This window comes from Poecilia reticulata, chromosome 23 (genome assembly GCF_904066995.2).
Source record: "Poecilia reticulata chromosome 23, P_reticulata-male-v2, whole genome shotgun sequence".
In the NCBI taxonomy this organism is placed as follows: domain Eukaryota; kingdom Metazoa; phylum Chordata; class Actinopteri; order Cyprinodontiformes; family Poeciliidae; genus Poecilia; species Poecilia reticulata.
Window position 1 is genome coordinate 13,722,028 of NC_088852.1, and position 25,753 is coordinate 13,747,780.

General features: G+C 40.6%; 1 protein-coding gene across 4 annotated transcripts in view; it reads right to left on the minus strand.

The window, feature by feature from the left end:
- celsr1a (cadherin EGF LAG seven-pass G-type receptor 1a) overlaps positions 1 to 25,753 on the minus strand; it is an 83,899-nt gene that overhangs the window by 20,202 nt on the left and 37,944 nt on the right. For 3 of the 4 annotated variants that reach the window (XM_081603721.1, XM_081603719.1, XM_081603720.1), the window contains exons 4-10: positions 23,931 to 24,153; positions 21,396 to 21,511; positions 20,395 to 20,483; positions 12,184 to 12,264; positions 4,105 to 4,253; positions 1,996 to 2,159; positions 1,722 to 1,847 (exon numbers count right to left, since the gene is read on the minus strand). In XM_081603721.1, coding sequence (XP_081459847.1) covers positions 1,722 to 1,847; positions 1,996 to 2,159; positions 4,105 to 4,253; positions 12,184 to 12,264; positions 20,395 to 20,483; positions 21,396 to 21,511; positions 23,931 to 24,153 — 948 coding nt within the window. The remainder of the gene's footprint in view (positions 1 to 1,721; positions 1,848 to 1,995; positions 2,160 to 4,104; positions 4,254 to 12,183; positions 12,265 to 20,394; positions 20,484 to 21,395; positions 21,512 to 23,930; positions 24,154 to 25,753) is intronic. The other variant, XM_081603722.1, reaches the window with a different exon arrangement.

Sequence of the window (25,753 nt, forward strand, 5' to 3'; positions counted from 1 at the left end):
GTTTAGAGTGTGACTGTTTGAGGTTGTGGACAGGTGTGTTTTATACTGATAACGAGTTCAAATAGGTGCCATTAATACAGGTAACAAGTGGAGGACAGAGGAGCCTCTTACAGAAGAAGTTACACGGCTGTGAGAGCCTGAAATCTTGCTTGTTTGTAGCTGACCAAATACTTATTTTCCACCATATCTTGCCAATAAATTCTTTAAAAATCAGAAAATGTGATTTTCTGGATTTTTTTTCCCTCCCTTTGTCTCATAGCTGAGGTATATATCTATGATGAAAATTACAGGCCTCTCTCATCTGTTTAAGTGGGAGAACTTGCACAATTGGTGGCTGACTAAATACTTTTTTGCCCCACTGTAGTACACTTTCTGGGAGCTGTATGACTCCAATAAACCTGATCTATCAGAAGGTGGCTTCAAGTCAGAAATAATTGCCATTGCTGAAAAAAAACCCCAAAGAAACAACAAGAACTACAAAAGCTTTTGTTGGACAGATAATGTGTTTCATTTCGTAAATGGAGAGGTCAAATGTTACGGCATGGTCTGCAAGATCTCAAAACGCTTTCACTGGATCTTATCAAAAGTAACATTCGATCTTGCGAACCTCTTTGCCAGATCTCTAAAACCTAATTTGGGAGTCTTCAAAACATTTGCAGAATCCCAGCCTTTGTGCCAACGCCACACGGAAGCCAGTACTTGTTATAAAAAGTTTAAAAACGACATCACATGATGCTAGATTGGAATCAAGCATCATGTGAAGCATTTTCAGTGCATCTTACGTCCATATTTAGCACTTATTTAGTAGGTCATATTCTCCTACATTGATCAGTTACCTGAAATGTGATATAACAGACGCCGACAACAAAAGAGCCTGGTGGGCGACTCCCAGCGGGTCTTCACGTCATTCCAGCGTGAAAGCCCGACTGGAACATCTCTTATTTCCAATGTGGCAGCGGAGAGTGTGAAGAATCAGAGCCGACATGTCAACAAGCAACAGAGCGGCCAAAAAAACAACATCCAGCTTGCTGTGATCCCGGCCCAGTTCTGATACCGGATACCGAGGCCTGGCACTATAGTTGGCCGACTATCTCATTGGAGACCGTGAAAGGTGGGGTATTCACACCTTTCTTTTGGAAACATGCCTTGAAGGAAGACATTAGAGTTCTCACCTTACTATAGAAGAAAACAAAAAGTGGTATGGAGTATAAATAACACTAGTAGCAATCAGTTATCATAGGCAAAGAGGAGATTTTTGGACTATAAGTGCTGTAAATAGACATAATCTGAAGAAGCACACAGACAGTAGAGAGTTCTGCAAATGTAGGAATATCTTTAGTTTTAGCCCTTTAGTCTGGGTTTTGTTATGAGTCACAGGTATCTTTGTCCTGAAAGTCCAAACCTCAGGCAATGCTTAGTGGCTCTACAATAGCAAGCAGAGGCTTCACTGTGACTATTGTGACGGCTACATGAGTCACGCTGAGCCAAAGGTGTTCCTCATCACATCTGATCTCATACCTAGAAGCTCGCCGCACAAGTAAATAAACATGTCCGTACAGAAGCTAACCAATGAGCAAGTGGACACACGAATCGTTCTCATGCTCCAAATGCAAGAGATTATGAATTTGCAGTTTGTTTTTCTTACATTTATTCCTGGATATTATCCATTGTTGTTGCTTTTTCTTTTAAAAGAAAAGAGAACAGAGAAAAACATTTCTGACCTTGTTCGCAGTTTTTGCCCCCATAACCAGTAGGGCAGTCGCAGCTGTAGGTGTTCCACCTGCTGACACACACGCCCCCGTTCAGACACATGTCATTTGTGCAGAAGTTCTTTTTGGCTGGACAACCTGGGGGGGGATTAAGACCAGGACAAATAAATCAATTCTGCAGACATGCCTAAAGACGCGACGTCTGAAATGTTGGTGTCTTTTTAGATTGTGCAGGAAATGATCGGGATCTGGAGTGAAACTCGGCTGAGCGAACGTCGATTCCAACCTGCAGCGGTGCCGTTGTTGGCGATGTAGCTGGCCATATCGATGGGTTTGCTGTCGATTGTTAGGTTTCTCATGCAGCCCACGAAGTTTCGGTTCCTGACCGGGAAGGCTTCGGGCAAATTGGGAACTCCGCCTAGCAACAGCGGACCCGTCAAGTCCAACGATCTGAAAACGATAGAGGAAACCGATTGGAGCAAAACCAAAAAACATCGACATCAGAGTGTCTACAAGCTATTTGTTTTTACATAGCTTGACCGAGGAAAGCCATACTTTAAAGGCCGTTTCTAAAAACACACTGCTGTCATTACATATTTAAGAAGGCCACAGGAAAAACATGCATTGTTGACAACCAGGTCCGATTTAACCCGCTGGACCACGTAGGAAGCTGCTTAAACCTAAAGCTTCTGAAATGCTTAACATCAATCAGCGGACGGCTTCAGCGTACTTAAAGTGGCGCAATGCTGCATGAAGAGCTGGAGGAAAAAAATACAACGGAAAATGCCTCTAGACTCATTGCGCAGTGAGATCTAAAAATTTGGCATTGCTTTTTATTTACTATACTCTACAATGAAGACAGTTTACTGAGATACAGCACCTTGCAAAGGTATTTGCCCCCCCTGTCCGCCGATGGTTTTGTTTCACATTTTCCTACATTAAAACCAGGGTTTGTTCCAGCAGGGAATCACCTGAAACATGCAGGACTCTAACCCTGACCCCTGAGGAATGAAACTGCCCGTTCGACCCAAACTGACAGAACAGACAGGTTGAGCATTAATCAGAGAAGCTGCCAAAACAGCCACATTTCTGGCATTTATGCTGCAGGGCCAAAAAAAAAAGTCCCATAAATTTTGCCATAAGATACGTTGGCAACAAATGTAGAACAAGGAGTTCTGGTCAGATTTAGACCAAAGTTTAGGGGGTTTTTTGGCCTTCAGGGTGAGACGCAGCAGTGGCAGCAACACAGTCAAAACAGTTGTTAACCAAAACTGTTCAAAAATACAAACATGCATACAGTATATGCATTCTTGGCAATAATTTTTTTCTTATTAAAAAAAAATGAATTGAGCCTGTTTATTTGCATCTTTTAATGCTTTTATAATATTATATAAACAAGGTCTAAGTGGCTAAATGAAAAATCTGCAGCTTGTGTGTGGAATAGATTACTAAAATATTCATTCAATACATCCCTGATGGAAAGACGGATGGAGTTAAACGAAGGAAGTAAACCAGTTGGGGGCTGCTAGATGTGCATCAATGACACCATATTAATGAGATAGAATGGCCCAGTCAAAGGCCCGACCATAAATCCAATCTACAACCTGTGACAAGATCTAGAACTGAGAAATAAAAGGAAAATATTTGCTGTCATGATTTTTTGTTTTGTTTTATGGTTTGTTTTGTATTATTTCTGATTGGGATAGGGATTAGTTATAAGCTGATGCTTCAAACTGATGATTTGTTTTTTTTTATTGAAAAAAAAAACAAAACACTTGTGTCTGTTAAGCCTGATAATGTCAAACCAGTACTCAAAAGTCATTAAAAAAATAATTGGGAATCGGATGTGGTAAGAAAAACCCCCAATAGAACAGATTGAAGTTTGTGGTTGTAACTAAATCGTCTTTCGTCGATCAAATTTGAAAGCAAAACCTTTTACTGCCTGTGCAGCTTTTCACTGCGGCGAGCCCCGTCCGCATCCGCTGAGCGTCTGCGACCTGCGTAACGTGTTTCTGAAGGAATGCAACGTCGTGGCCTGCCCTTTGAAGCTTCTCTCTCTGTCCCCACCCTCCGCATTTCAGATGCGTCTCAGCACGCACGCTCTGCGAGTGACTCAGTGAAAAACGTCTCGCCGTTCCAAGAAGAAGAAACCGACGGATAAGTCCTCTGACGGTTGGCCTGAGAAGCTGCAGCTCAGATGAGCTTTGTGGGTGAGGGGTGGGGGGCTGTTTGACAGGAACTGATTCAACAATAAACAGAGTGGAGTCGAGTGAGTTGTGATTTGATTGCAACTTTTTTTTTTCTTTAAAGGCCTTCATGACGTTTTCAGTCTGGCTTGATTCTCTCTGGCTTTAAAGACGGCAAAAACCAAAAGTGTGTGTCGGGAGTTTCTCACTTCTTCAGTCCGGTCTGGGTGCCCTGGGCGGCGCACGAGTAGTTACTGATATTCTTCCCGAAGCGGATTGCCATGGAGATGTCGCAGTCATCCACGGCAACCACTGCCACCTTTTCTGCAGAGGGTCCATGAGGGCGCCTGATGTTAGCCTGCGAAAACACAACAAAGATACGTTTTTTTTTTTTTTTTTTTGTTACTTTTTCCAACAAAACAAAAATCACTTTTTCAGTTTTCCCTCCTTTGCCTGTGTGTGTTAGAAATACACTGTATTTTACTTTTAATTTCCTCAAACGGCTTCATGCGTTCAAAAAAAAAAAAAGTGGCTTAACGCTTGATTTCTCTCTTTGTTTCTTTCGGGGATTTCTGAGAAAGTTGGCAGAGACGGCAGCTCCATCAGTGCAGGTCAGAGATCCTCGAACAATGTTTGGCTGACTTCAGCCACAAGCGCTCAGGCCTCTCTTGGCTTAATGTGACAAAAAATGCCTTTGTGTGTTTGGCTCGCACCTTTCAAAGTAGGCTAATTCTTCCATCAAGGACCCTGGCCGACAAATGTTGATCTGAGAAAATGTGGATCAGCTTAGGAGGAGGGAAAAGAAAAAAAATCAGGCCACCAACACTTTTTTAGTTGCTCTGAAATTGAACTTGAGAATGACTTTTAGGGTGTTCCTTCTCTAAAACCAATTTGGCTTCATATAAACTGTGTACTTTTTTATTTTTATGGGTTTTTTACCACTTTACACATTGTTCCATCTTGCAAAATCCCCAAAAATACAAACTAAAGCGGACAAACTGTTGCACAAATTTGAGAAGAAGTTTGTAACAGAAGAGCTGGAAGAAGCACGGATTGAAAACTAATGTGTGTGCATCACAAAATAAATGGGATTAACGTAACGAGATACTGGTGGGGCTGGAGCTCAGCAGAGAAAAGAAGCAAAAATGAAACCATAAAAAAAAAGTTAAAAAAAAAAAAGAAAAAAAAAGGAGGGTGAAAAATAAAAGAAAGAGCAACAAACAAAACAGGGGAAGTGGACTGAGCAGACAAAGGGATAAGCGCAGCAGAAAAGAAAACGGAGGGGAAAATGTGCAACAGAGAAGCGCGCTGTCCTCGATATTCTTTTTTTTTTTCTTTTTTCTTTTTTTTTCCCCACCTTGGCTTCGGTTCGGGCATAGTTTAAACCCACAGGGAGTTTTATCGCAGCTTTCACACACGTCCATCAAAAATGACCAGGATTTAAAGCTTGTTTATTAATTTAATAGATTTATCTTAATTAGAAATATTAAAATATGCAATGCAAAATATTAGGTCGAAATTCATTTCAATTTACTGCAAAGATTATTGACCTTCATGAGTCACTCTTGACCCCTGATGTGGAATAAAGGGAAAGTTTTGTCTGAGAATTGTTCCTACTATTTCATGAATCCATTTAATTGAAGTAACTATTTAATAATTATAGAGTGAAGCCACTGTGAAAGAATCATGAGTTAATATTTTATTTTTATTCATTTTGCTCAGGCATGCTGCGGGCTACGTTACAGGACAACTCTAATCATCGGATGCGTTTTAAAAACTTTTTTTCCGCCCCAAAGTATCAAAGAGAAGACCCTCGAGGCTGCAAAAAGCAATGAAAACAAGCCTGAAACAGACTGAATACGTCCACGGAATAGAAAGACGCTGACTGTTTTTTGTTTAGTACAGCAACACAAGCTTCAAGTGGCGCAGTTTGATTGGACAGTGTAAATGCATTACTGTGGCATGTAGTGAATCAGAACTCCTCATGAGACGGATCAAGTTCCTGCTAAATCAGATTAGCGAGTCCAAAAAAAAAAAAGGTTAGGGTACTGCTTCAAATTTCTAATGGCTGAATTTTTTTTCTTGGTGGAACCTGACTGTGAAACCTTCTGGAACATGGTCAAGAGCTATTTTTTACTTGTATTATGGTGACAGAAAAAGAAAATCTATGGGAGCTCATTGTTTAGACCAGTGTTTTTCAACCACTGTTCCGCGGCACACTAGTGTGCCGTGAGTGATCGTCAGGTGTGCCGTGGAAATTATTCAATTTCACTGCGGTACGGTATTTTCCGGACTAAAAGCTGCTACTTTTTTCCTTAACTTTGAACCATGCGTATTTTCTGTGGATTTTTCTTCAACCACCAGGGGGCTCTCTAGCAGGAAGTGAATCATTAGAAGTCAAAATTGTAAATCAAAGAAGAACGGCTAATTTTCATTTAGAATAAGCACATGCTAGCAGCAGGCACGACGGAGAAATGTTTTCAAACTCATATCATGCAGCTTTTAAGTTGAGGGCTGTCGATCTGGCACTACAGGAGGGAAATAGAGCCGCTGCACTTAAGTTCGGTGTGAACAAAACCATGGTTCGCTTTGGAGACGGAGTGCTGCGTCCAGCACATTTATTAGGACGAGGCATTCTGCTGGGTCCTAATGGAAAACCGAGAGCAGCTTCCAGTTTTTATTTTATTTTATTTTTTAATTGAAGGTGCTAGTATGGTGCGCTCTATAGTCCGAAAAATACGGTAATTGGTTTTAAAAGATTTTTTGAAAATGAATTGTCTACAAATAATGCCATCTTCGAGTGTCTGTTGTAGCAGTGACTAGCGGCGTAATCATGTAATGTTCTTACCACTAGATGGCAGTAGGTACAGAACATTTTACATTAAAACAAGAGAATTAGTGATGCATGAATGTTACAGGTAGCGATGAGAGCATCGTATCTAGCAAGACTGTGATGACAGTGATGGAAAAGACAGAGAAGCTCAGCAGTAGTTGGGTTGGAAAGAACATGAGTCCATTTCCCACAACATATCTGTGTGAAGTGAGCTTCTCTAGTCTGGCTACTATAAAAATTAAAAACAGAGAGAGACAGAGTTGTTGAGGAAGAGCTTTGTCTTTCTTTAATTTCTGTCAGAAAATCAGATCTGTTTTCATCCAAACATGCACAGGTTTCACACCAGGTGGGTAAAATATACAGATATTGACATTTTGTACATGCAACTCTTCATATTGTAACAGTGAATATGAAGTGAAATCTTTCCCAAATATTATTGCTTCTTTCAGAATAATAATTATTTTCTGTATTCCGGCTATAACAATGCTTGTGGATTAGTTTGTAAAACAGTTTGAAGTTTTCTACAACTTCTTTAAATTTAACACCACAGTGTTGTGGCTGTTCAGGTGTATTTTTGAAGTGGATGTGTTAAGTGCAATTTGAAATAAGAAATGTAAAATGTGATAATACATTTTTGTGTTTATTTGATTCCTATTCAAGAGACTTTGATAAGAATGACTATATATAGGCGGCTACAGAGTATCTTTATTTCCATTTTTAGTTGGTGGTGTGCCTCGGGATTTTTTCAATTAAAACAGTGTACCTTGACTCAAAAATGGTTGAAAAACACTGGTTTAGACAATTATAACTTCGATTGGGACGCAGTTGGAAACCAAACTGCGACAGAGCGATAGCAAGGCTGTGTAAACTGCCTTCAGGGACGACAATAGGTAGTAACACAGATTTCTGTCTTATCATCTCTTTTGAGCTCAGTCAAGCAGAGAGATAACAACCAGAAGCGAGACAGACAAGAGAGAGACAGAGATTCCCGGATAATGGACTCAGAAATTCTCAAAGCAGCTGCTACTCCAGCTGATAATGAACGGACGCAAACAACCTCATTTTGTCTTTTTTTTTTTTTTTTAAAGGGGACAACCAGAAGCTAACATTTAAAACCACTGATTCACTCCAGTCTCTCAGTCAACGTTAGAAATATTCACTAACAAAGAAATAAGTAAATATATTTCTGTAACTGCAACCAATCGCTGTAATACCTATACTCCACCTGTAGGTGGTTAAAACTTCTATGTCAACAACATCTATAAAGATATATATATTTAATATTTAACACACAGAAATATTATATATTTAAACACAGAGAAATTCCAAACAAGACGTCGTAATGCTTGCTTCAGCGGAAACAGTGACGAACATATCTACAATTCCCAGTGTGAACAGAAGCAAACGAAATAACCAGGAACAAGTTGTGATCCACTTTTAAATTTGAACATTGGTGGGAACAGCTGAGTCATCAGCTAATGACTGTTCACAAAACAAGCTAACTACAACGTTTTTCCATTCAAGCTAACTACAATGTTTTTCCGTTAAAGCTAACTACAGTGTTAGCTTGAACGTTTTTCCGTTCAAGCTAACTACAATGTTTTTACATACATATGTGATTTCAAACATTGTCGTACCATGTATAACTAATAAAAGCAGAAGAGAAATATTGACAAGTTTTCACATCTACCACTATGTTTTATGTAAGGCAGCCATATCGGATACTGAAGACAAGGATGGTGAGAAATCTCCTTTCCTGACTTCTAGGGACCTCTCTGTTAATTATTTTCCAAACTTAAACTTTTGAGTTTCCAAATAAAAACGGAGGGCATGGTTATATTGTATCCCTTAACAAACCCTTATTTTTCTGAACTAACACAGCAAACTCGAAAGCCCAACTTCTCTTGTGCTAGTTTTTAACATATGCAGGAGGATGGTGGTAATTGGACAACTTCATTCTTCTCGTGCCCTCAAATAAATCCCACTTGACCCTCGACTGTACTCACCATTTCTCGGTGAGTTGAAACACATTTTTTGCCTTACATACAGCAACAACAGGAGTGAAAACAACTTGGCTTTTCCACCATCTATTTAGAATAGAAAAATAAGATTATTTTTTATGAATTACCCTCAAAGAGCTATAAAAAGGCACATAGGGTAGATATTCTTGGCACACATTTTGTCTCTATTCTTTCACATCCCTCTAAAATTCTCTAAAATATAAAAATGTTGGTGTATTCTATTGGACATTTATTTTAGCTGAAACCAGTTAACTGAGCAATGAGATTCTGCTTTACATCATCATAGCAGGTTGGTTTCATTCCTCTTTTTGACCTTCTTGTTTTAAACAACACTTGGCCCCCCACTTTCAGGAGGGGCCCCCAGAAGAGTGTCTTTTTCTGGAGCCTGAAGAGGATTCCCTCTCTCTCAGGAGTCGTCTCCAGGGGTGATAGGCGTGCCGCGGCCATGACGACGGGCTTGATCCCCGGAGATCGCAGCGCAGACAAAGGGGGCGGCAAAAGACACGGCTGACGACAAAGTCGCCGCATTTGTCAAAACGCAGAAAATTTCACGCGTTGCCACAAAAACACACGCTCATGTCACGGCAAATACCAGGAAGGAAGGGCACGTTCAAGAATAAACACCCGCTTCCTTCTACCACTGCAGACCCACACACACACACACCTAAACTGAGGAAAGGCCAGTCAAAGCCGGCATGATAACTTAACCAGACCCACAGTGGAGAGAAACAAACTGATTTACAAAACGAAGGCAGAAATTGAACTAAATGACAGGAGAAGGTAGGAGTTTTGATTGTGTGATTGGGAAGCATGGGAAGGTCTGCAGACTGTGTTTAAGTGTGCGTGTGCATGTGTGTATGTAGCCATCAGGAAGCAGTTAGCAGAGCTGCAGACGGCCACGCAGTCCAGTTCAATCATAAAGGAAGAGGGAGCGCACCGTCTTTCACCCAATCTGTGTTGGCTTCAGGAAGTGCCATTGTTGCGCTCGCTGCTGCATGAAAAAGTGACCTAATGGAGACTGGTGTACACTGAACTTTGCGAGTCACAATTAAAGAAAGGTTTCAGCGCTGCAACATAAAGCAAATTAACGGTTTCTGTGCAAGTACGGATTCTTTTCTCTTAGGTCTGAAGCTCAGCGTTCGTCAGTAGCGGCAACAAGCTGTCGGGTCCGCATTACTTCATCGCCTTCAGGCTGTGTAAACCTAGAAGTGTGAATTACACAACAAGACACACACGGGATTTTTTAGAGGCCCAACAAAATGCTACAATGTCCTGTCTTCAAGCATATATGTTCCTGCTGTCTTCGGCGTCTCATCACGGTCCCGTCTTTCAGCGTGGCTCGTGAACAGCTGCGTCTGACGGTGTGGAGCTTTCATTGACGTGAAACAGACGAGCAGATGACACACAGAGTAAGAGGAGAAACTGAATCCCAGTAAGAGCGACTGGAGAAAAGTCGTCAAAAGTCAGTATAGGATTCCTGTTTTGCTCATAGAGAACAATTTTTAAATTGTAAAGTTGCCTTAAAATGCATAACAAAGCAAATAGTCTCTCTGTACTGTTGCATATAGATTATTCATTTTGTATTAATGACTTATTTTGAAAAAGAAAAAAGTCTTCACAAATTTTTATTTGTAAAGAGGCACCTAATTGTCAAAGACCAGCTGTGTTTGCATGCAGTTAGTGCAAAATAGTCAATTGAAACATTGTCATGCCAACTATTTCCAACAAATAAACCTACAATAAATTCTTTGTTGTTTCTATTCCACTTGCTACTATAATCGTAACCTCCAGAACTCGGCATGCCCTCTGCTACCATATTTACCCTTGCAGAGAAAAAAGTAGCTGCAAACACCTGAAACTAGCAGCGCTGGTAAAAGTTTCAGTCTCTAATTATCATTTGAGGTGACAAGCGGATTAAGGAAACAAGTCCTTTACACACGAGCTGTCAGTCAACTCAAAAGCACGAGAGCTAGCTCACATTAGCCGTCCATAGTTATTACAAGAGACGTGTCAATTGGTGAGGATAATCCACTCTGACAGAAACTACCCGTCTGCCTGCTGAGTCCCGACAACGCTCAATTCACCTGAGCAGTTACTGAAGAAGTCAACGAAAGCTGACTAACGAAGAAAGAGGAAGCTACTGTGTCCTTTTCAGTTTCTTTAGAAGTACAAGAATACACGCCGGGTTCTCGAGGCACCTTTATTCAAAAATACCTTTGTTAAAAAAAAAAAAAAAAAAAGCCATTTTACCTTCAGCTGTCCGGCTGGGAAAACAGCAAAAATCATACCCGTAGTTTGCATTTACCATCCGTTTGAGTTGCTTGAATCAGCTTAAATGGGGAATGTTCAACCCCGTTTCCCACCTTTCAGAAGACTTGTTCACTTATTGACAAACTCGGTTCAACATCTTTCCAGTGCGTCTTCGACCACTGCTACAGAAAATACTGTACAAAGCAACATTTCTCAAAAACAAAGCAATCCCTCCAAGGTAAGAGTTTAGAAAATGCCATTAGGAAGCTACTTGTGAAATGAAATGTTTAAGCAGTTCATTGAAGGCTGATTACCAGAGAAGATAGCCTGACTAATTTGCCAGCTAATGTTTGCCTGTTGGAGAGCAGAACAGCAAAAGGCCTACACAACAAGCACTTGGAACATTTCTCTAAATTCACCAGTTCATTTCAATTCTGTGTTCACATCTGTTTTAAAATAAAAATGAAAAAAGATATGATATTATGTATAGTTTCATGTGTCTCTGTAGTCAGAGTTCAGATCTATGAACTAACATTTACTAAGATTCATATGCGTGACAACCATGCTCACTGTTTTTCTATTTTAATACAGAAAGGTAGATTATATTTTTCACATTTTTGATGCAAACCCGTGCTTTTATTTTACTCAAAGTCACATAAAAGAAGAACCTTTTTCTATAAGAACTTTATAAAACATAACATAAATTGTGCTTAAAGCAAAGCTGAGGAGACCCTAAAGATATCTACAGGTGCGACTCGAATCTAACGCTTCACGTACCGTACATGTGAACATAATTTGTGTTTCTCATACATTTTGAAGGAATTCGATAGGAAATCTTTGTGCCTTTTAGCATGCATACCTAATTTGGCAGAAACTTACTTAATAAAAACATCATAACAGGAGAGACAGAAGGAAACCCAGTCCCACAAGACCAACAGCTTCTACATCCAAACCCACATGCCGATTCTACTCCAGCATCTCTCTACAGTCTGGACTAGAAAAAAACTGGACTATTCGATCACTAACACCCAACCTTTAAAACTCATATTCCCTTTGTGTATATGAGTTAATCAGTGACAGCAGAATTGGTCACGAAGACTCAATTAGAGGCAGAAATCAGATCACTAAATCAGACCACAGGCGGGAAAGAAGCACCAGTAACTAGGCTAGAGGTCAGAGGTTACCTCTTTATGAATGAACTCCAGCCAGGCAGTATAAAGCGGGATATGCAGACCCCCTCTGGAGTCCGCCAGACCCCACCCTTCCTGGGAGAGAGACACCATAAGAGAGAGAGAGACCATATTAGACCTGCAGCCCAGAACCGAGCAACATACAGAGCCTGGCAAGATGCCAGAGTATCCTCCATAACAGCCACAAGCGGCAGCATCTTTTCTGTGAAAGGCCAACACAAGGCAGCACCACAAATGTAAAATGGAAGGTAGCGCATTCGTTTCCATCCCTCCTAAGAGACTATTTGATACACTGTAGGGCTGTAACGACTCATCATAAGATTCAAGGACCTTGATTTTTTTAATTCCTCAAGGTAAATCGTCTGCCTTGAGGCTTTGTTAAATTATGTTTTACTACTTAGCGCACTCTGTTCTGGCCGTACGATTATTTCTGTTGCGCAGCGCTCTCATTAATTCCGCCAATGAGATGCTGACGAATGCTAAGTGCTATTCACGGCTACGGAGGGAGCAGGCGAGGGACAGAAAGAAGAGCCGTCAAAAAATGTCCATGGGTCACTTTAAACTAAATAGAATAGATAACTCAGCTAAGTGTGTGTGCTGCAAAACGGAACTGGCATTTGACAACGGCACATCCTCGATGCTCCGTCCTCAAACACCTCAAGGTGAAACATCCACTAGATGCATCAAACTCTTTTGCAGCTGCTAGCAGGTGACATTTTTGTTCCCTTTGCAAAAGACTAACTTTATCTGTAGTTGTTGATGCAGAATGTACAAGGATATCTCCTTGTACAAATTGTGAGTCCGGTGACAATTTGGCTAACACTCCATGTAGTTGGTAATCAAGAAAGTGAAATCTGAAGTCAATTTTTACTTGATTTTGTTAGGGGTGTCAGTGAAACATTGCACATCACAGTTTTACATGTTTAATTAATTCTGAAAACCTTGTATTCCCATTGCTTCCACAGCATCCACAGCCAATCATAAAATTCTAAATACCAACATTGATGTTTGTGGTTGTAAGAAAACAAGTGATAGGAATGCTCTTGCAAGCGTTGCAAGAACAGGAGGACTGAAGGTGACCTCATGTACAGGAAAAACAAAACAAGTCTGCAAAAAAATGTCAAAAAGGTATTCATAACCTTGGGTGTTGCTGTGTTTTGTGCTTATCGGTGTCAACAGGAATTGTAAACTACCCCAGGTGTCCGCAGTTAGCCAAGAATACCACCAAACCCAGGCACAACATCGTTTTCCTCTTTCTTTGCCACTTGAAAAACAAGTCTCCCACCGCCTCGTACAATAGGCTACAACTCATGCACTGCCAACTTCAGACAAATGTGTCCCTAGCAGATCCATATCACACTGTGTAGCACTGAGCTGTGTGCAAAAAGGAGGTAAAACATACAGCAGGAAAAACGGGAAGGACGTTTCAGGTGTGACAGCCCCAACATCAGGTACATGACACAAAACAAAACCTGAGGTTTTTTTTTCCCAGCTAGCTGACATTCTGATGGCTGAACAAAACAACCAAGCATCGCTTCTTTTGTTAGAGGGTTTACTCTGTTTAAACAGAGAGAAAGAGTGTTTCATGTGCTGGAAAGCTGGAGTCCGGTCACAAGTAGTTTCTGTTTATGTAGCGATAACCTCAGCTGTCTGAGGTGTGTGGAAACATTCGTCAAGAACAACACACACACAAAAAAATAAAAAAAACAACATGGCCTCTTCCTTTGAAAACACACCCTGCTTGGGAATTTAGAGTTTGGGGTTTCACCTCAGAAAAAAATGAGCACTTAACCTTTAATGAGGGGCACTTTGCAGAGAAAACACATCACAGACATCGCTCGTGTCTGTGCGAAATGCAGCAGCCCCTGTTCTCACACACACACACACAGTTTAAGAATGAGGACTGCATCTGCCTCTTTAGCAAATGATGATCACCTAGTAAAGCACTGGTGATGAACCTTTAACTGAACAGAGGCATAAAATGTAAAAAGCTAAACTTTACGGTCCAAATGATCATGAAACATGGTTCTCAAACTGGGACATTTTCCAACTACTTTTAGGCCAGTTAAAACATTGTCAACTTACAGAAATGCAGTTACAACTTCAACCTCATAGGGGGCGATAACACGCTGGTTTGTGTGCCGTCTACTCAGAGAAGAAGAGAATCATTTAGAACAAAGTAGATTTTCTCTGCGGCGTTTGTTGCCCTTGTGGTTCCTGAGAAATAAAGGACTCAAATGTGAAAATGTTTTCCAATGAATGTGAAATGTCTTGGGTCTCACACCTATAAAAGTAAAAAAAGAAAATTACAAAAATCATGATCTTGGGTTGAGTTTTTGGGTGTGTTTCTGTGTTTCCAGTTTTTGATCAATTCTATATTGTTTATTTTAGTATTAGTTCATCCCCTAAGCCCCTTCTGAATGGGCGGGGCTTTAACCAGTTCTGCCGCAGTCCGCCCTGGCAAGATTTGTTTTCCTGAGCGCTTTCTCTCAGTTTTATCACTTTGTTGGTGGCACAAACAGGGCCGAGCCATTTGACTAACAGCAGACCACATACACGGATTGGGTTAGGCTTTAATCTCAAACTTGACACTTTAAGTTGTTTGTATTAAACTTGATTTGTTCTCTACGGTCTTAAGTAAACTATTATATTTTCCGTCTTTATTCTCCCAATAAACAATCACGTTGCTAGATATAATACTGTTAGAAATACAACACTGCAAAAAACCTCAAGTATTATTGGTCTAACTAGTAGTGTAAGTATCTTTGTACACTTTAAATAACACAAAACTGACTTACAAGTAAATCTAAAACAAGATATAGGAACTTCTTTTAGGTCAATATTTCCTCAAGATTGATGAAAATCTTGAAGATAATCTGCTAGTTCAACTGGCAGATTATTTCACTTCTAACATGGGGAAAATGTCTCGCTGTGAATGAAATAATAAGCGCATACATCTTGCTGAAAAGTTACTTTTAAGTTAGTTTTGTCTTATTTCAACTGCACTAATATTTGCACTATAACGAGACCAAAACTACTTTGTAAGATTTTGTGGTTTTTGCAGATGTATAAGCAGATTTACTGAAGCAATCACCATATTTTAGGCACAGGTCAGCTATGCGAGATTTTTGAGGCTAACCACTGGGAACTGTTCTTCTCGTTTCTCCATTTTGAGGTTAAAAACCACACACAGTGACAATGGATAAAACCTGTTTTTTTATGTCTTGCCAGTACTTGGAAACCTCAGCATTCAATAGGTGGTCCAAGGTTTGTTTTAAGGTTTAATAGCACAGTTTGATTTAGAGCTACCCAGTAAACCCCGACACATCAACAAAACAGAAGAAGATTATTTTACAAAGAGCGCCACTCTATTTATAATAAGTCTCACTGTTGAGATCAACAGAACTAGCTCTGAGTGGCTCTGATTTAACAGCAGCAGAAGACCTTCGGTGAATGACGGCCTTAAAAAGACAGCTGGGCGGCTTCAGTTTCTCTCTCCACAGGCAAGAGCCGTATGCAAAAATAGCACGTCGCACCACGCTGAGAAACAATTTACACGTATGTCCTGATGAGGAAACTCCTGCCACGTAAACCGCACTTATTAGAGAGAGAGAGAGAGAGAAGAGAGATAGAGGACCCGCCGGAGTAGAAGTGGTAAAAGCCAGCTCAGCCTGTCTAGGAATGCCGCTTACAACACATCTCAGGTGGAAATATCACAGGCAATGTTTTTCCTAATGAGAAATGATTAACATGTTTTAAAAAAATTCAGGCCTGAAAAGAAACAAATGGAAAATGCTGCAGGCAGGCAGACAAGCGTGATGTACCTTCAGCTGTGTTTAGAAAAGCGCAGAAAGATTACACAAATGGTAATATGAAGTTATCGAGGTTTTTATGCTTTATTGTGTTTGAAGACAGAAACATATAAGTTATGCTTATTTTTGCAGGACTATATGTTGAAATAGGAACACAACAATTACCAAACAGTCAGGGTTCTGATTAGTAAAATGCAGGTAAAAAAAAAAAATCTTTAAAAAACTGGTTCTACCTTCTGGTCATTTAGAAGTGAGTGCAAATGTGGCAACAGTTTTTTTTTTTTCTTTTTTAGCTTTCCCACCAGCGCCTTGTCAGTCTAAACAAAACAAAAAACAAGTCTCCCACAGTGACTCCTTAGGGTTTTCTTATTTGTTTTTTTCCTCAATGTTTGACAGGTTCACCTTGAAGCAACGCTGCGAGAAAATGCCCAAAAAAACAAATGTTTGCCAGTCATATTCTGCCAGGGGATTTATGAAACATGAACTCCCTGTACAATCAGTTCCCACGCTGCCGAGAGACGGATGTCAGTGCACTGTAATTTCATAACCAGGCTTTACTTACGTCCTGCAGCCTTTACGTGAAAAACACAATTTGCTACCTAAAAGTTGCGACGAATTTGAAGTTTTTACTTGCAAAATGGAGTAGTGAACGTCTGATCAAATGAATTTGTTTTTGCCTCGAGGTCAGTGGAAACATCCACGCAAAGTGGACGTTACAACACATCTGACATCCTGCCCAGTGGGCTTCTGAATTACATCATTTCCTGCATTGAGAACGACCACTACCTGCAGAGAGCAACCTCTTCTCCTGCGGCTTCAAGGAAACCCCTTCGGCGCTCTTCATCTGCGCTTCGTGCGTCTCTGCTTCCTGTTTGGATTTGCTCTGTTGACACACTCAACTATCCTTGAGATGTTATTTTGTGGAATTTGAAAAATGTCTCCCTCCTTCCGTTCTCTATTGTGCTCCTCTAATATTTTTCACTGCCACACAAACATATAACTTTCCAACCGACCAAGTAGATCAAAAGAACAATGAGAAGGGCAGGACGGTCACTATGGTAACCTCAGTGTTAACTTTGAACTGCGTTTTTTTTTGTTTTTTTTACCAGGGGAGCCTCATACGGATAAAAAGAGCAACTGAGACTTTGAAAAAGACACTTTTGTAAAAGTGAAATTCTGCCCAGGCCTAATCATCTGGCACAGTGTGTGTGCGTGTGAGCATGTGTGTATGTGCGGTTTTTAAGACTATTAATAAATGACGGTTCATGTTTGGTAAAGTAAAGTGAGTAAAGCTGCGGCAGATTGTAAGGATGTAAAGGTTTCCCTAAAACTAACCATGAATAAACGGAGAATAATGAAATTAAGTACTTATCGAATGCAGAGGCAGCCACTTATTAACATTTCTACAATTTGTTAATGGATTTTATCAATACATTCTGGCACCACCAGCCCTCGAGAGCGTTCACGATGTTGCTCCGGTCCAAAATAAAATTGGCTTCGACGCTCCTGCTGCAAGAATTTAGCATGAAGCAGGATGACATCATATCATCTTAAGTTTTGTCACTCTGGGCTATGTAAGCAATGCTACCTTCAGATAAATGTCTGTATGAGTGAGTAGCAAGCGTGGAATTCATTCATGTCCAACATTCACATGTCAACAGGCCTAATCTATTGTGAGAATGTCCCTGCTTTCTGCCAGATACATTTTCACTAATCTCCCCCCCGGCGGCCGGATTAAATTACCATGAGTCAATTCTGACTTCTGATCGTTCAGCTGACAAAGAAAATCTGACCCCCGTGTCAGCGCCACATCCAGCCTTGGGCTGGTTTAACGGAATTTGGCACCGGGTCTACAAATCACTGGTGGTACACACCCACCCACCGCTTCACCGGCTCGTAACACCACGACACCGGCGTAAAACAAAAAAAAAAAAGTGTGTTTCCGTGTGTGCACGTCCTGCGTCTGCACGTCAGTGTGGAAAAAAAACTGAAGCCTACAGGATCAGCGGAGCTAAATAAATGAGAAAAAGCAAAGTAAACAGAACTGGATTGAAGCAACAATCAATCTCTCGTTTCCAAGGGCGACGCGCTAGCAAACTCTCAACGCCGCAAAGGGCAAACAAAACAGAAGATTTCAGAGCCAACAGACTGTATCCTGCAAATCATCTCTGCAGGAGCACTACTGCAAGTTTAGACAACAGACTCTACCTGTTCTGTGGCATCTGCACACTCTGCAGAAGCTCATGAGAAGGACAAACGCACCTCGAAAAGGATCTACAGATGTGACCCTGCAGCTAACGTCGTGATGTACAGCAACCCGCTTCATCAGCTTTGATGAATTCTTCTCTGTCAGGACAGCGTAGTACAGACCGGACAAGAGAAAAGAGGTGAACAGCCTGTGAAACGTGATAGTGCTACGACAAGAACACGAGTCATCCCTTTAATAGGTTGCTAGCCATGGGTGTCACTGAAACACAATGGTGTACCTGATAGGGGTTTCCCAACAAGTTTGAAAAGTGCAGGGACGCCAATGAGATGTCACGCAAAAGCATAACTCGTCCTTGAATTTTTTCCCCCCACATTTTGTCAAATCTAAGCGGGGATCTTGAGTTGCAGGTCAACAAAATCAAGGTGAAGGTGGGAGAAATTGTTCAAAACGTGTTTTATAAATGCAAACTGTGTGATGCATTTATATCCAGCAGCACCTCGGAAGAAACCGGTTAGCTTCTGCAGAAAGAAAAACAAAATAAAACTTTTATTCTCAGGCTTGAGAATTGAGCTTGGTTCCACCTGATTTATGTTCTCACGAAGTACAGAGTGACATTATGCACAGTGCTGCTGTGGCACTCGCCACTTGATTTTGAGTTTTTCTCAAAACTGATTTGAAAATATCTGAACTCATCTCACTTGAGCCGTTTCTTTCATTTTTAAACATGCGTCACAGATCCAGTAAACAGCCCCTTTATTTTTATTATGATGCTAATGCTAACTGCTAATGCTATCTAGGTTTTTAGTAGCGACCTATTAGCAGCTGATTTAATCTTATTATTTGGAATCTGTCTTTTGTGCTTCCTTTTAATTTAATTTGGCCAATTTATATTGTGCAAGGTAAAAGAAGGTTGACTAAATAAATAAAAAAAAACATCTAGTCAGCGCTACTAGGAATGGTTGGAGTTTGAGCCATTTTGTCACAGGTTTAGGAGTCTAGATGTGAATAGCTGGTAGAGGCAAATGCACAAAGTACTGAGTCAGGGGGAGCTGAAAGTAAATGTTCACCACACTTCGTCAGGCCTGTAGCTCCTCTTCAGAAACATAATGAAACGACAGAAATTACAATTGTAAAGTATTTTTAAGCCATGAATGTTTGAGGAGCCTGTGTCAAATTCTGTGTCATAGAATTTGACACGGGCTGCTGATGTGTCATTTAATTGACCTAGTAGAAAAGCTTCTATCTTTGGAGTCGGGGTCAAATGTGAAAAAGTTCAAGAAGTATCGACACATTAGCGAGGCCTTGCAAAACAACTAATCGCATCTATTTCTAGAGCTACGTGGGATAGAATGCACTGGGGTTGTCTAGCACTGGGGTTGTCTAAAATGGTCATAATTGAAAAGTCTTGTTCCGACAACTGTAGAGCAAACAGCCAGGCGACACACAATAGCTTGTGTCCTCTTCAAAGGTGACACTTATCTTATCGCCCTTCACGGTTTAACGTTTAATGCCTGTGGGTTGTGGAAGTTTGCTGTAAACAAATATCATCTAAACCTGAATAGTATAATACCAAAGGACATACGAGACAGCTTGCAGAATGATCACAGCCTATTTTCTGATCAAGAAGCAAGAAGACCATCGTGGGAACATCTTAAAACCCAACTTCCAAACTCTGAATGCACCTATCCAGATGCCCTGTGATTATGTCTGTGACAATGATCCGCCGGTACTACATGAAGTCGAGCAGATCTCAACTCGAGCACAATTAGTGAGCGTTTGACCTTTGAAGCCCAGGGCTCCGGGGCCTCCTGCGCTGGCATCCACAGCGGGAGTTTGAGGCGGAGATGTCACAAATCAAACTTGCTCCGTTAAGATTATCTCTGCAGTCAAGGTCAGCTGCTTCGGTAGCTTCAAAGAGAGCCCCCTTTTCACACACTCCGCTCCCACACTCGCTAATTTACAGCGCAGTTCCTCTCAGCGGTATGGGCCGAGCTCTTCGGAAAGATCCAACTCCGTTACTTCTATATTCCTTATTTTGTAGAATGTTAGTGTTGCTAACAATACCTAGTTAGGATGTGATTGAAGGGCTTCAAAGGACGTCTTAATCGACCCATTCAAACTTAAAGAGGAAGGAGGGGAAGAGGAGAAGGAAACTGAGGAGGAGCAGCTGATAACATTCTTTACCTTGTTGTAGTAATGGAGCTGGACAGAGTGCCATTGACCGTCGCTGACTCCACCGGGGATGTAGGGAGACACCGTGGTTTTTGTTTCACCTGGGTGATCAATGAAGAACAAAATAAAAAGATGATTCATAAACCTTAATGTGCTTTTCTACTCCCCAGAACCAAGAGGTGATTCTTTACACCTAACTTTGGTAGGTAGGGCTGGGTGTACTCCTGGCTTTACCCTGAATCTTTGAGTCGAGATGAGAGAGTTTAAGACTAAAAGAGCTTAGCCTCATAAATAGTTCTTATTTTCTCCCAGCATTAACAATTAATTTGGACACAAGACTCATCATGCAACACAAGAAAGACAAAAGTCCAGGGAGGGTGTACTTTTGTTTGCCAAGGGCAGAAGCAACTTGCACACGACAATCAATCCAGCTACAAATTAGCAAACACCACGGAAACGCAATGTATCTGCATGTTTTTGTATGTATGACTAAACAGGGATGATCTCGTGACCTAAAGAAATCGACAATCTACCTTGATATTCCTCTGTCTTAAAGGAGACATGTAATTCTGATGATTCATGCGTCTAGCGTTTAGTCGTTTTATGGTTCTGAAGTAAGGCACAAGGACTTGGCCCGTCTCCCAAACCGGCTCCAACCCAAGATAATCATACTAGACTGGATTCCTCCTCCGTACGGTGCCATGGGAAAGCGGCCCGAAAGGGAAAACAACAGTTGCCGGTACAAAGTCAGCGTGTTTGATCTGCAGTTCCAACAGTTACCGACATTAACAATGACTCTGGGCGTATGTCTGACTGCACTTCAATGAGAGCTTGGCTTCAACGCATCCACTCTGTCAAAGCTGTAAACGTTAATCAAAAGCAAGCACACAATGCTAGTATTTATTTATGAGAGTCCGTTTAGATTATGAGCATTCATACATGAGTTAATGTGGCAGAAAAACACATAAACAGTTCGGAAGATACGCAGTAAAAAAAAAAAAAAAAAACCTGACCTCCAGAGAAGGTAAGATGAATCTGTTCGTCAATGATCTCCAGGGCGATGAAGTCATGCTTCTCATTGAACCTGCCGTTGTAGAGAAGCAGAGCATTTCTTTCTCGGGTAGCAAACCTGCAAAAAGAGCGATTCTTAGATATTTGGCAAATGTCACACCTAAAATGTTCAGAAATGCACCAACAAATCATCGGACAATGTTCCACTTGATCGGTTGGTTGTACACTCAACAGATTAGTGAATGCACTCTGCTTTAGAGCTGAACTAGGGCATGCTTACAACAACAGTTTTTGGTGTGGAAGTTGCTACTGTGGGAAGAAGTCTCAAGGTTAACCACTTTCAGTATCTGCTGGGTGTTTTAGATACGTTGTCAGAGGAAGCACAAAAGTTGTGAGGGGCAGTTTCAAAGGACGTTACATTTTCTGTTGAGGCATCCTGGTCATTTCTTCATTTGCCATTTTGCATTTCTGCAAATTCGGGTATAAAATTGTGCCATCTGCTTGAAGGGGGAAGTTGGCTTTGGAAATGTCTGCAAGCTTTTGGAAAATTATTTTTATCTTAGGGACTACAGAATGCTGTTGATAATAATGATAAAAATGGGCTACTTTCTACCATAAAGTTAAAAGGACGATGTCTAATATCTATTTTATGTTTTTATAAGTAGCAACAAAAAATTACTGCTCAGTCTCACAGATGGGTTTATACCTAGGACTGCAAAGGGCCAACCATTTCCAATACATTACCATGAACTTTAATTTGACCAAAGAAATTTTGGAAGTATATATATCGAATTGGAAACTTTTTATTAAGCGCTCACCTTCAGTATCTGAAATCAGAACCAGTATTGATGCAAAACAAAGACACTTTTGATTGGTGTGTCTGGACTGGTGACCTGACTGAATTTTTGCTTTGTCTCCAAACTTAAGTTTCCTGTATAACTATCGATACCATTTCCAAGTCAAACAGACTGGGGCTGTGAGACTAAAGACCTTAAAGACCTTAAAGATGGCTTTACGATAAAAAAAAAAAAGAGCTCCTGAGAAAAATTTACTCTTGCCAAGGAAAGTATTCAAAGGATTTGTTGCTCAGTGATGAAACCATTTCCGTGCCTTAAAAGATTCACGAGTTGTACCATCCGGGCACTCGTGTGTTTTAGGCGAGTACAGAGTTCAGAGGCGAAGCTGAGGTTTGGAGTGGAAGGTGAGGGCAGCGGAGTCAGACAACAGATGCCAGCGAGTCCAGGAGGGCAGGAAGTCAGGATGGCTGTAGCCAAGCACTGATAAGGAAAAACATCACACAGCCTTTCCTGTTTTCACCGCATTGTAAACCTTTTCTAGCCCTCACGCTGTAGATGAATTGAAAATATCGGTCTCACCTTTATTTTCAGTGGTAACAAAACGTGGGGGTTATAATTTACCTCTTCGTATTCATATTTACTGTGAGAGAATAAGAAAACTTGCGCAACCAGCTGTTGTTTGTCCTCCAGCACTTTCAGGTTTGTGGAGAGTGTGAGAAACAAACCTCATTAAGTTGCAAATTCAGATGTGGTGTGTCTCGCTACAATGGATAAGCGTGTACACGCCTGGGCCTGCCCAAGCTATACTTTAGCTCATTGAACTCTTTATGTTACCATTTACTACACAACTGCTTAGACAGGATTGCACTCTGTTGCCATTAGATGTAGAATTTTAGTGGTTAAGAAAAAGGAAGTTGTAGAGCGACACTCATAACTATGCTAACTAGCATATCAAGCTATTTATCAAATAAAAAGCTCTAAATCGACTTTACATGTTGAAGATTCTAGATAAATACTGCTTTTTATAGCATCTTTCTATCTTTATATGGAGTTTTACATATTTCAGTTGAAGAAACAAACTAGTTAGGCAGTTTGTGGCTACCAAGATAATGTTAGCTTATTGAACTACAGTTAGTAGCCCAAGCTACACTCATTAGCTGTTTCTGGAGCTGAGGAATAGCTTTGATAACACAATTTTTTAAAAGAATCTGCATTTAGTTATGTAGACAATGTTAAACTGTTGAACTAGAACTGCCATTAGGTTATTTGTTGCCATCAGAATTCAAGTCAGAAATGATTAAATTTAACCATAAACTGTAACAGGTGGAGTTACAGCAGGCCATGCTTTTCTAATCAAACATGAAGACAGGCTTCTTCATTTCTTTCACTGAAAATATTCCATGTTTAGTTTGTTTGTTTGTTGTTGAGGATGTAAAAGTAAAAAATAATACATAAATACACTAAAATTAGTTTTTTTTTTTTTTTTTAAATATTAGTTGTGTAGCTCATGTGTATTTTAAGCCCCAAGTGGCAAACAGTTTGGATACCACTGAACTTGAGCTTCAGAAATAAACTTTAGTTGCCCTTTTTAATGCACCTTGCAATTTTGCATATTTTCCAATTAAGTTGCACACAGGAAAATGGTTATTCCTTAGAAACTTAACCTGAAAAACTGCTCGTCAAAGAAAGAGAAAATGACTTATTATCATCATGTAACGACATAGTGAAAAAGGTACATACATGAAGGAAACGGTGAAGTGGAACCTTTGTCGGAGACCCCTGAATGTTACGAACGACTGGCCGGGGAAGCTGCGGGTGGTCATTTCACAGTAAGGCTTCTCGAACTCCCCTGGCGGACACTCGCACATGAAACCTCCAGCAAGCCGGTTGACGCATTTCCCACCGTTCTTACATACACCGGGAACACAGCGGCCCGAAGACGCATTCACCTCACAATGCTCGCCTAAAAGGAAAAAAAGCAGGTTTGGTTAGGCAGCGTTTATAAATCGCTTCTGTGAGCTCTTTTGAGATAACGTGCAGTGCAATGGCAGATGATTAATGACCATGTTGTCTTATTAGATTATCGTTAGTTTAGCCTTTCTCTGAAGCATTCTGTGCACCCTTGACTTAAATCCAGACTAGTGTAATCGGTCTGGAATTCAATTCTTTAAAAAAAAAAGTCTTTGATTGAGAGAAGCTTATGTAGCCGCTGCAGCGCCTTGCAAAAGTATGAGTTGCATGCTGCTTGAACATTTTTATGTTTTACGATGGTAGAATTAGAAACTTCTGAGTACTTTATTGGGAGGTTTTGTTATAGACCAACACAAAGGAGTTTGTCATTGAGTAGTTGAAGGAAAATGATGAAGAACTTTCAAATTTTTTACTTTTGTTTTTAGTCATTTCAATCAAAAAAAGTGTGGTAGTAAGTGTATTCCATCCCCTTTTGGGGCTAACTTGTGTATAATTTAATCTTAATATAAATTCAGGTGTTCTGCAAAGTTTGCGAAAAAAGAAAAAATACAGTCAGACAGATCAGGGAAAAAGTTATGGGGCAATTCAAAGCAAAGTTTAGTTATTAAACAATATCACTGCAAAAACACAAAATGTTAAGTGAAATAATCTGCCAGTGGAACTAGAGCTTCCTTTTTTAAATCAATATTAATGAATTATTGACCTAAAATAACTTCCTACATTCTGTTGAAAAGTTATTTCTAAGTTTGTTTTAGCTTATTTCAAGTGTACTGAGATATTTGCAGTAGAATCTGTTCAAATAAAATACTTGGTAACCTTTTGTGTTTTTGAAGTGCTTCTTTTTAACTCGTCTGTAAAAATGTTGTTTGCACCCTGGCATGACTCACTTCCCAGCTAAACAGATTGATTCAAGAGTGGGAATGATCAAATCTGTTATAAGAGATTTCCTAACTTTCAGTCCTATCATGGGAAATTCCTCTTTAATGAACACACCAAGGTAGCATAGTTCAAAATCGGCAAACTGAGCCCAGCTTCCTGGTCCTATTAATTTAAATTCCTGATAGAAATATCCTCTGCTATATGTCTCCTGTGCGGTGCGTCCACCTGCCATCATCCAGACATGATCTCCCCACCCCAGGCGCATACAGACCCCATCACATCACAGCTTGGAACCAGCTAATGGCCCTTCTATCCTCAACATAATCCTTTTTTCCGAAAGGGGGGAATTATAAGGATCCGTTTCCCCGTAATGTAGGAAACCCAAGGAGAACAAATCAACTCCTGCCCCTGCTGTCATCAGGCCCATAATGGGCCCTGATGGCCCCGACTATCCAGAGTTGAACTGTGACCTTCAAAGAGGGGACACCGAGATGTAGGAAAGGGAAATATGGAGGCTGAGTGGACAAGATGACATGGGAGAGGCAGGCGAAAAAGCCCTGTGAATGACAAAGGCAGGTATAATCAGGTAATTGCATCAGATATGAGGAAGAGAAAGAAGAGGGAGAGGCAGAGCGTTGGAAGAGATGGACGAAGATGAGGCATGAGGACTATCGGAGGCCGCCACAGCTCTATTAGGGGGAGACAGCGGCGCG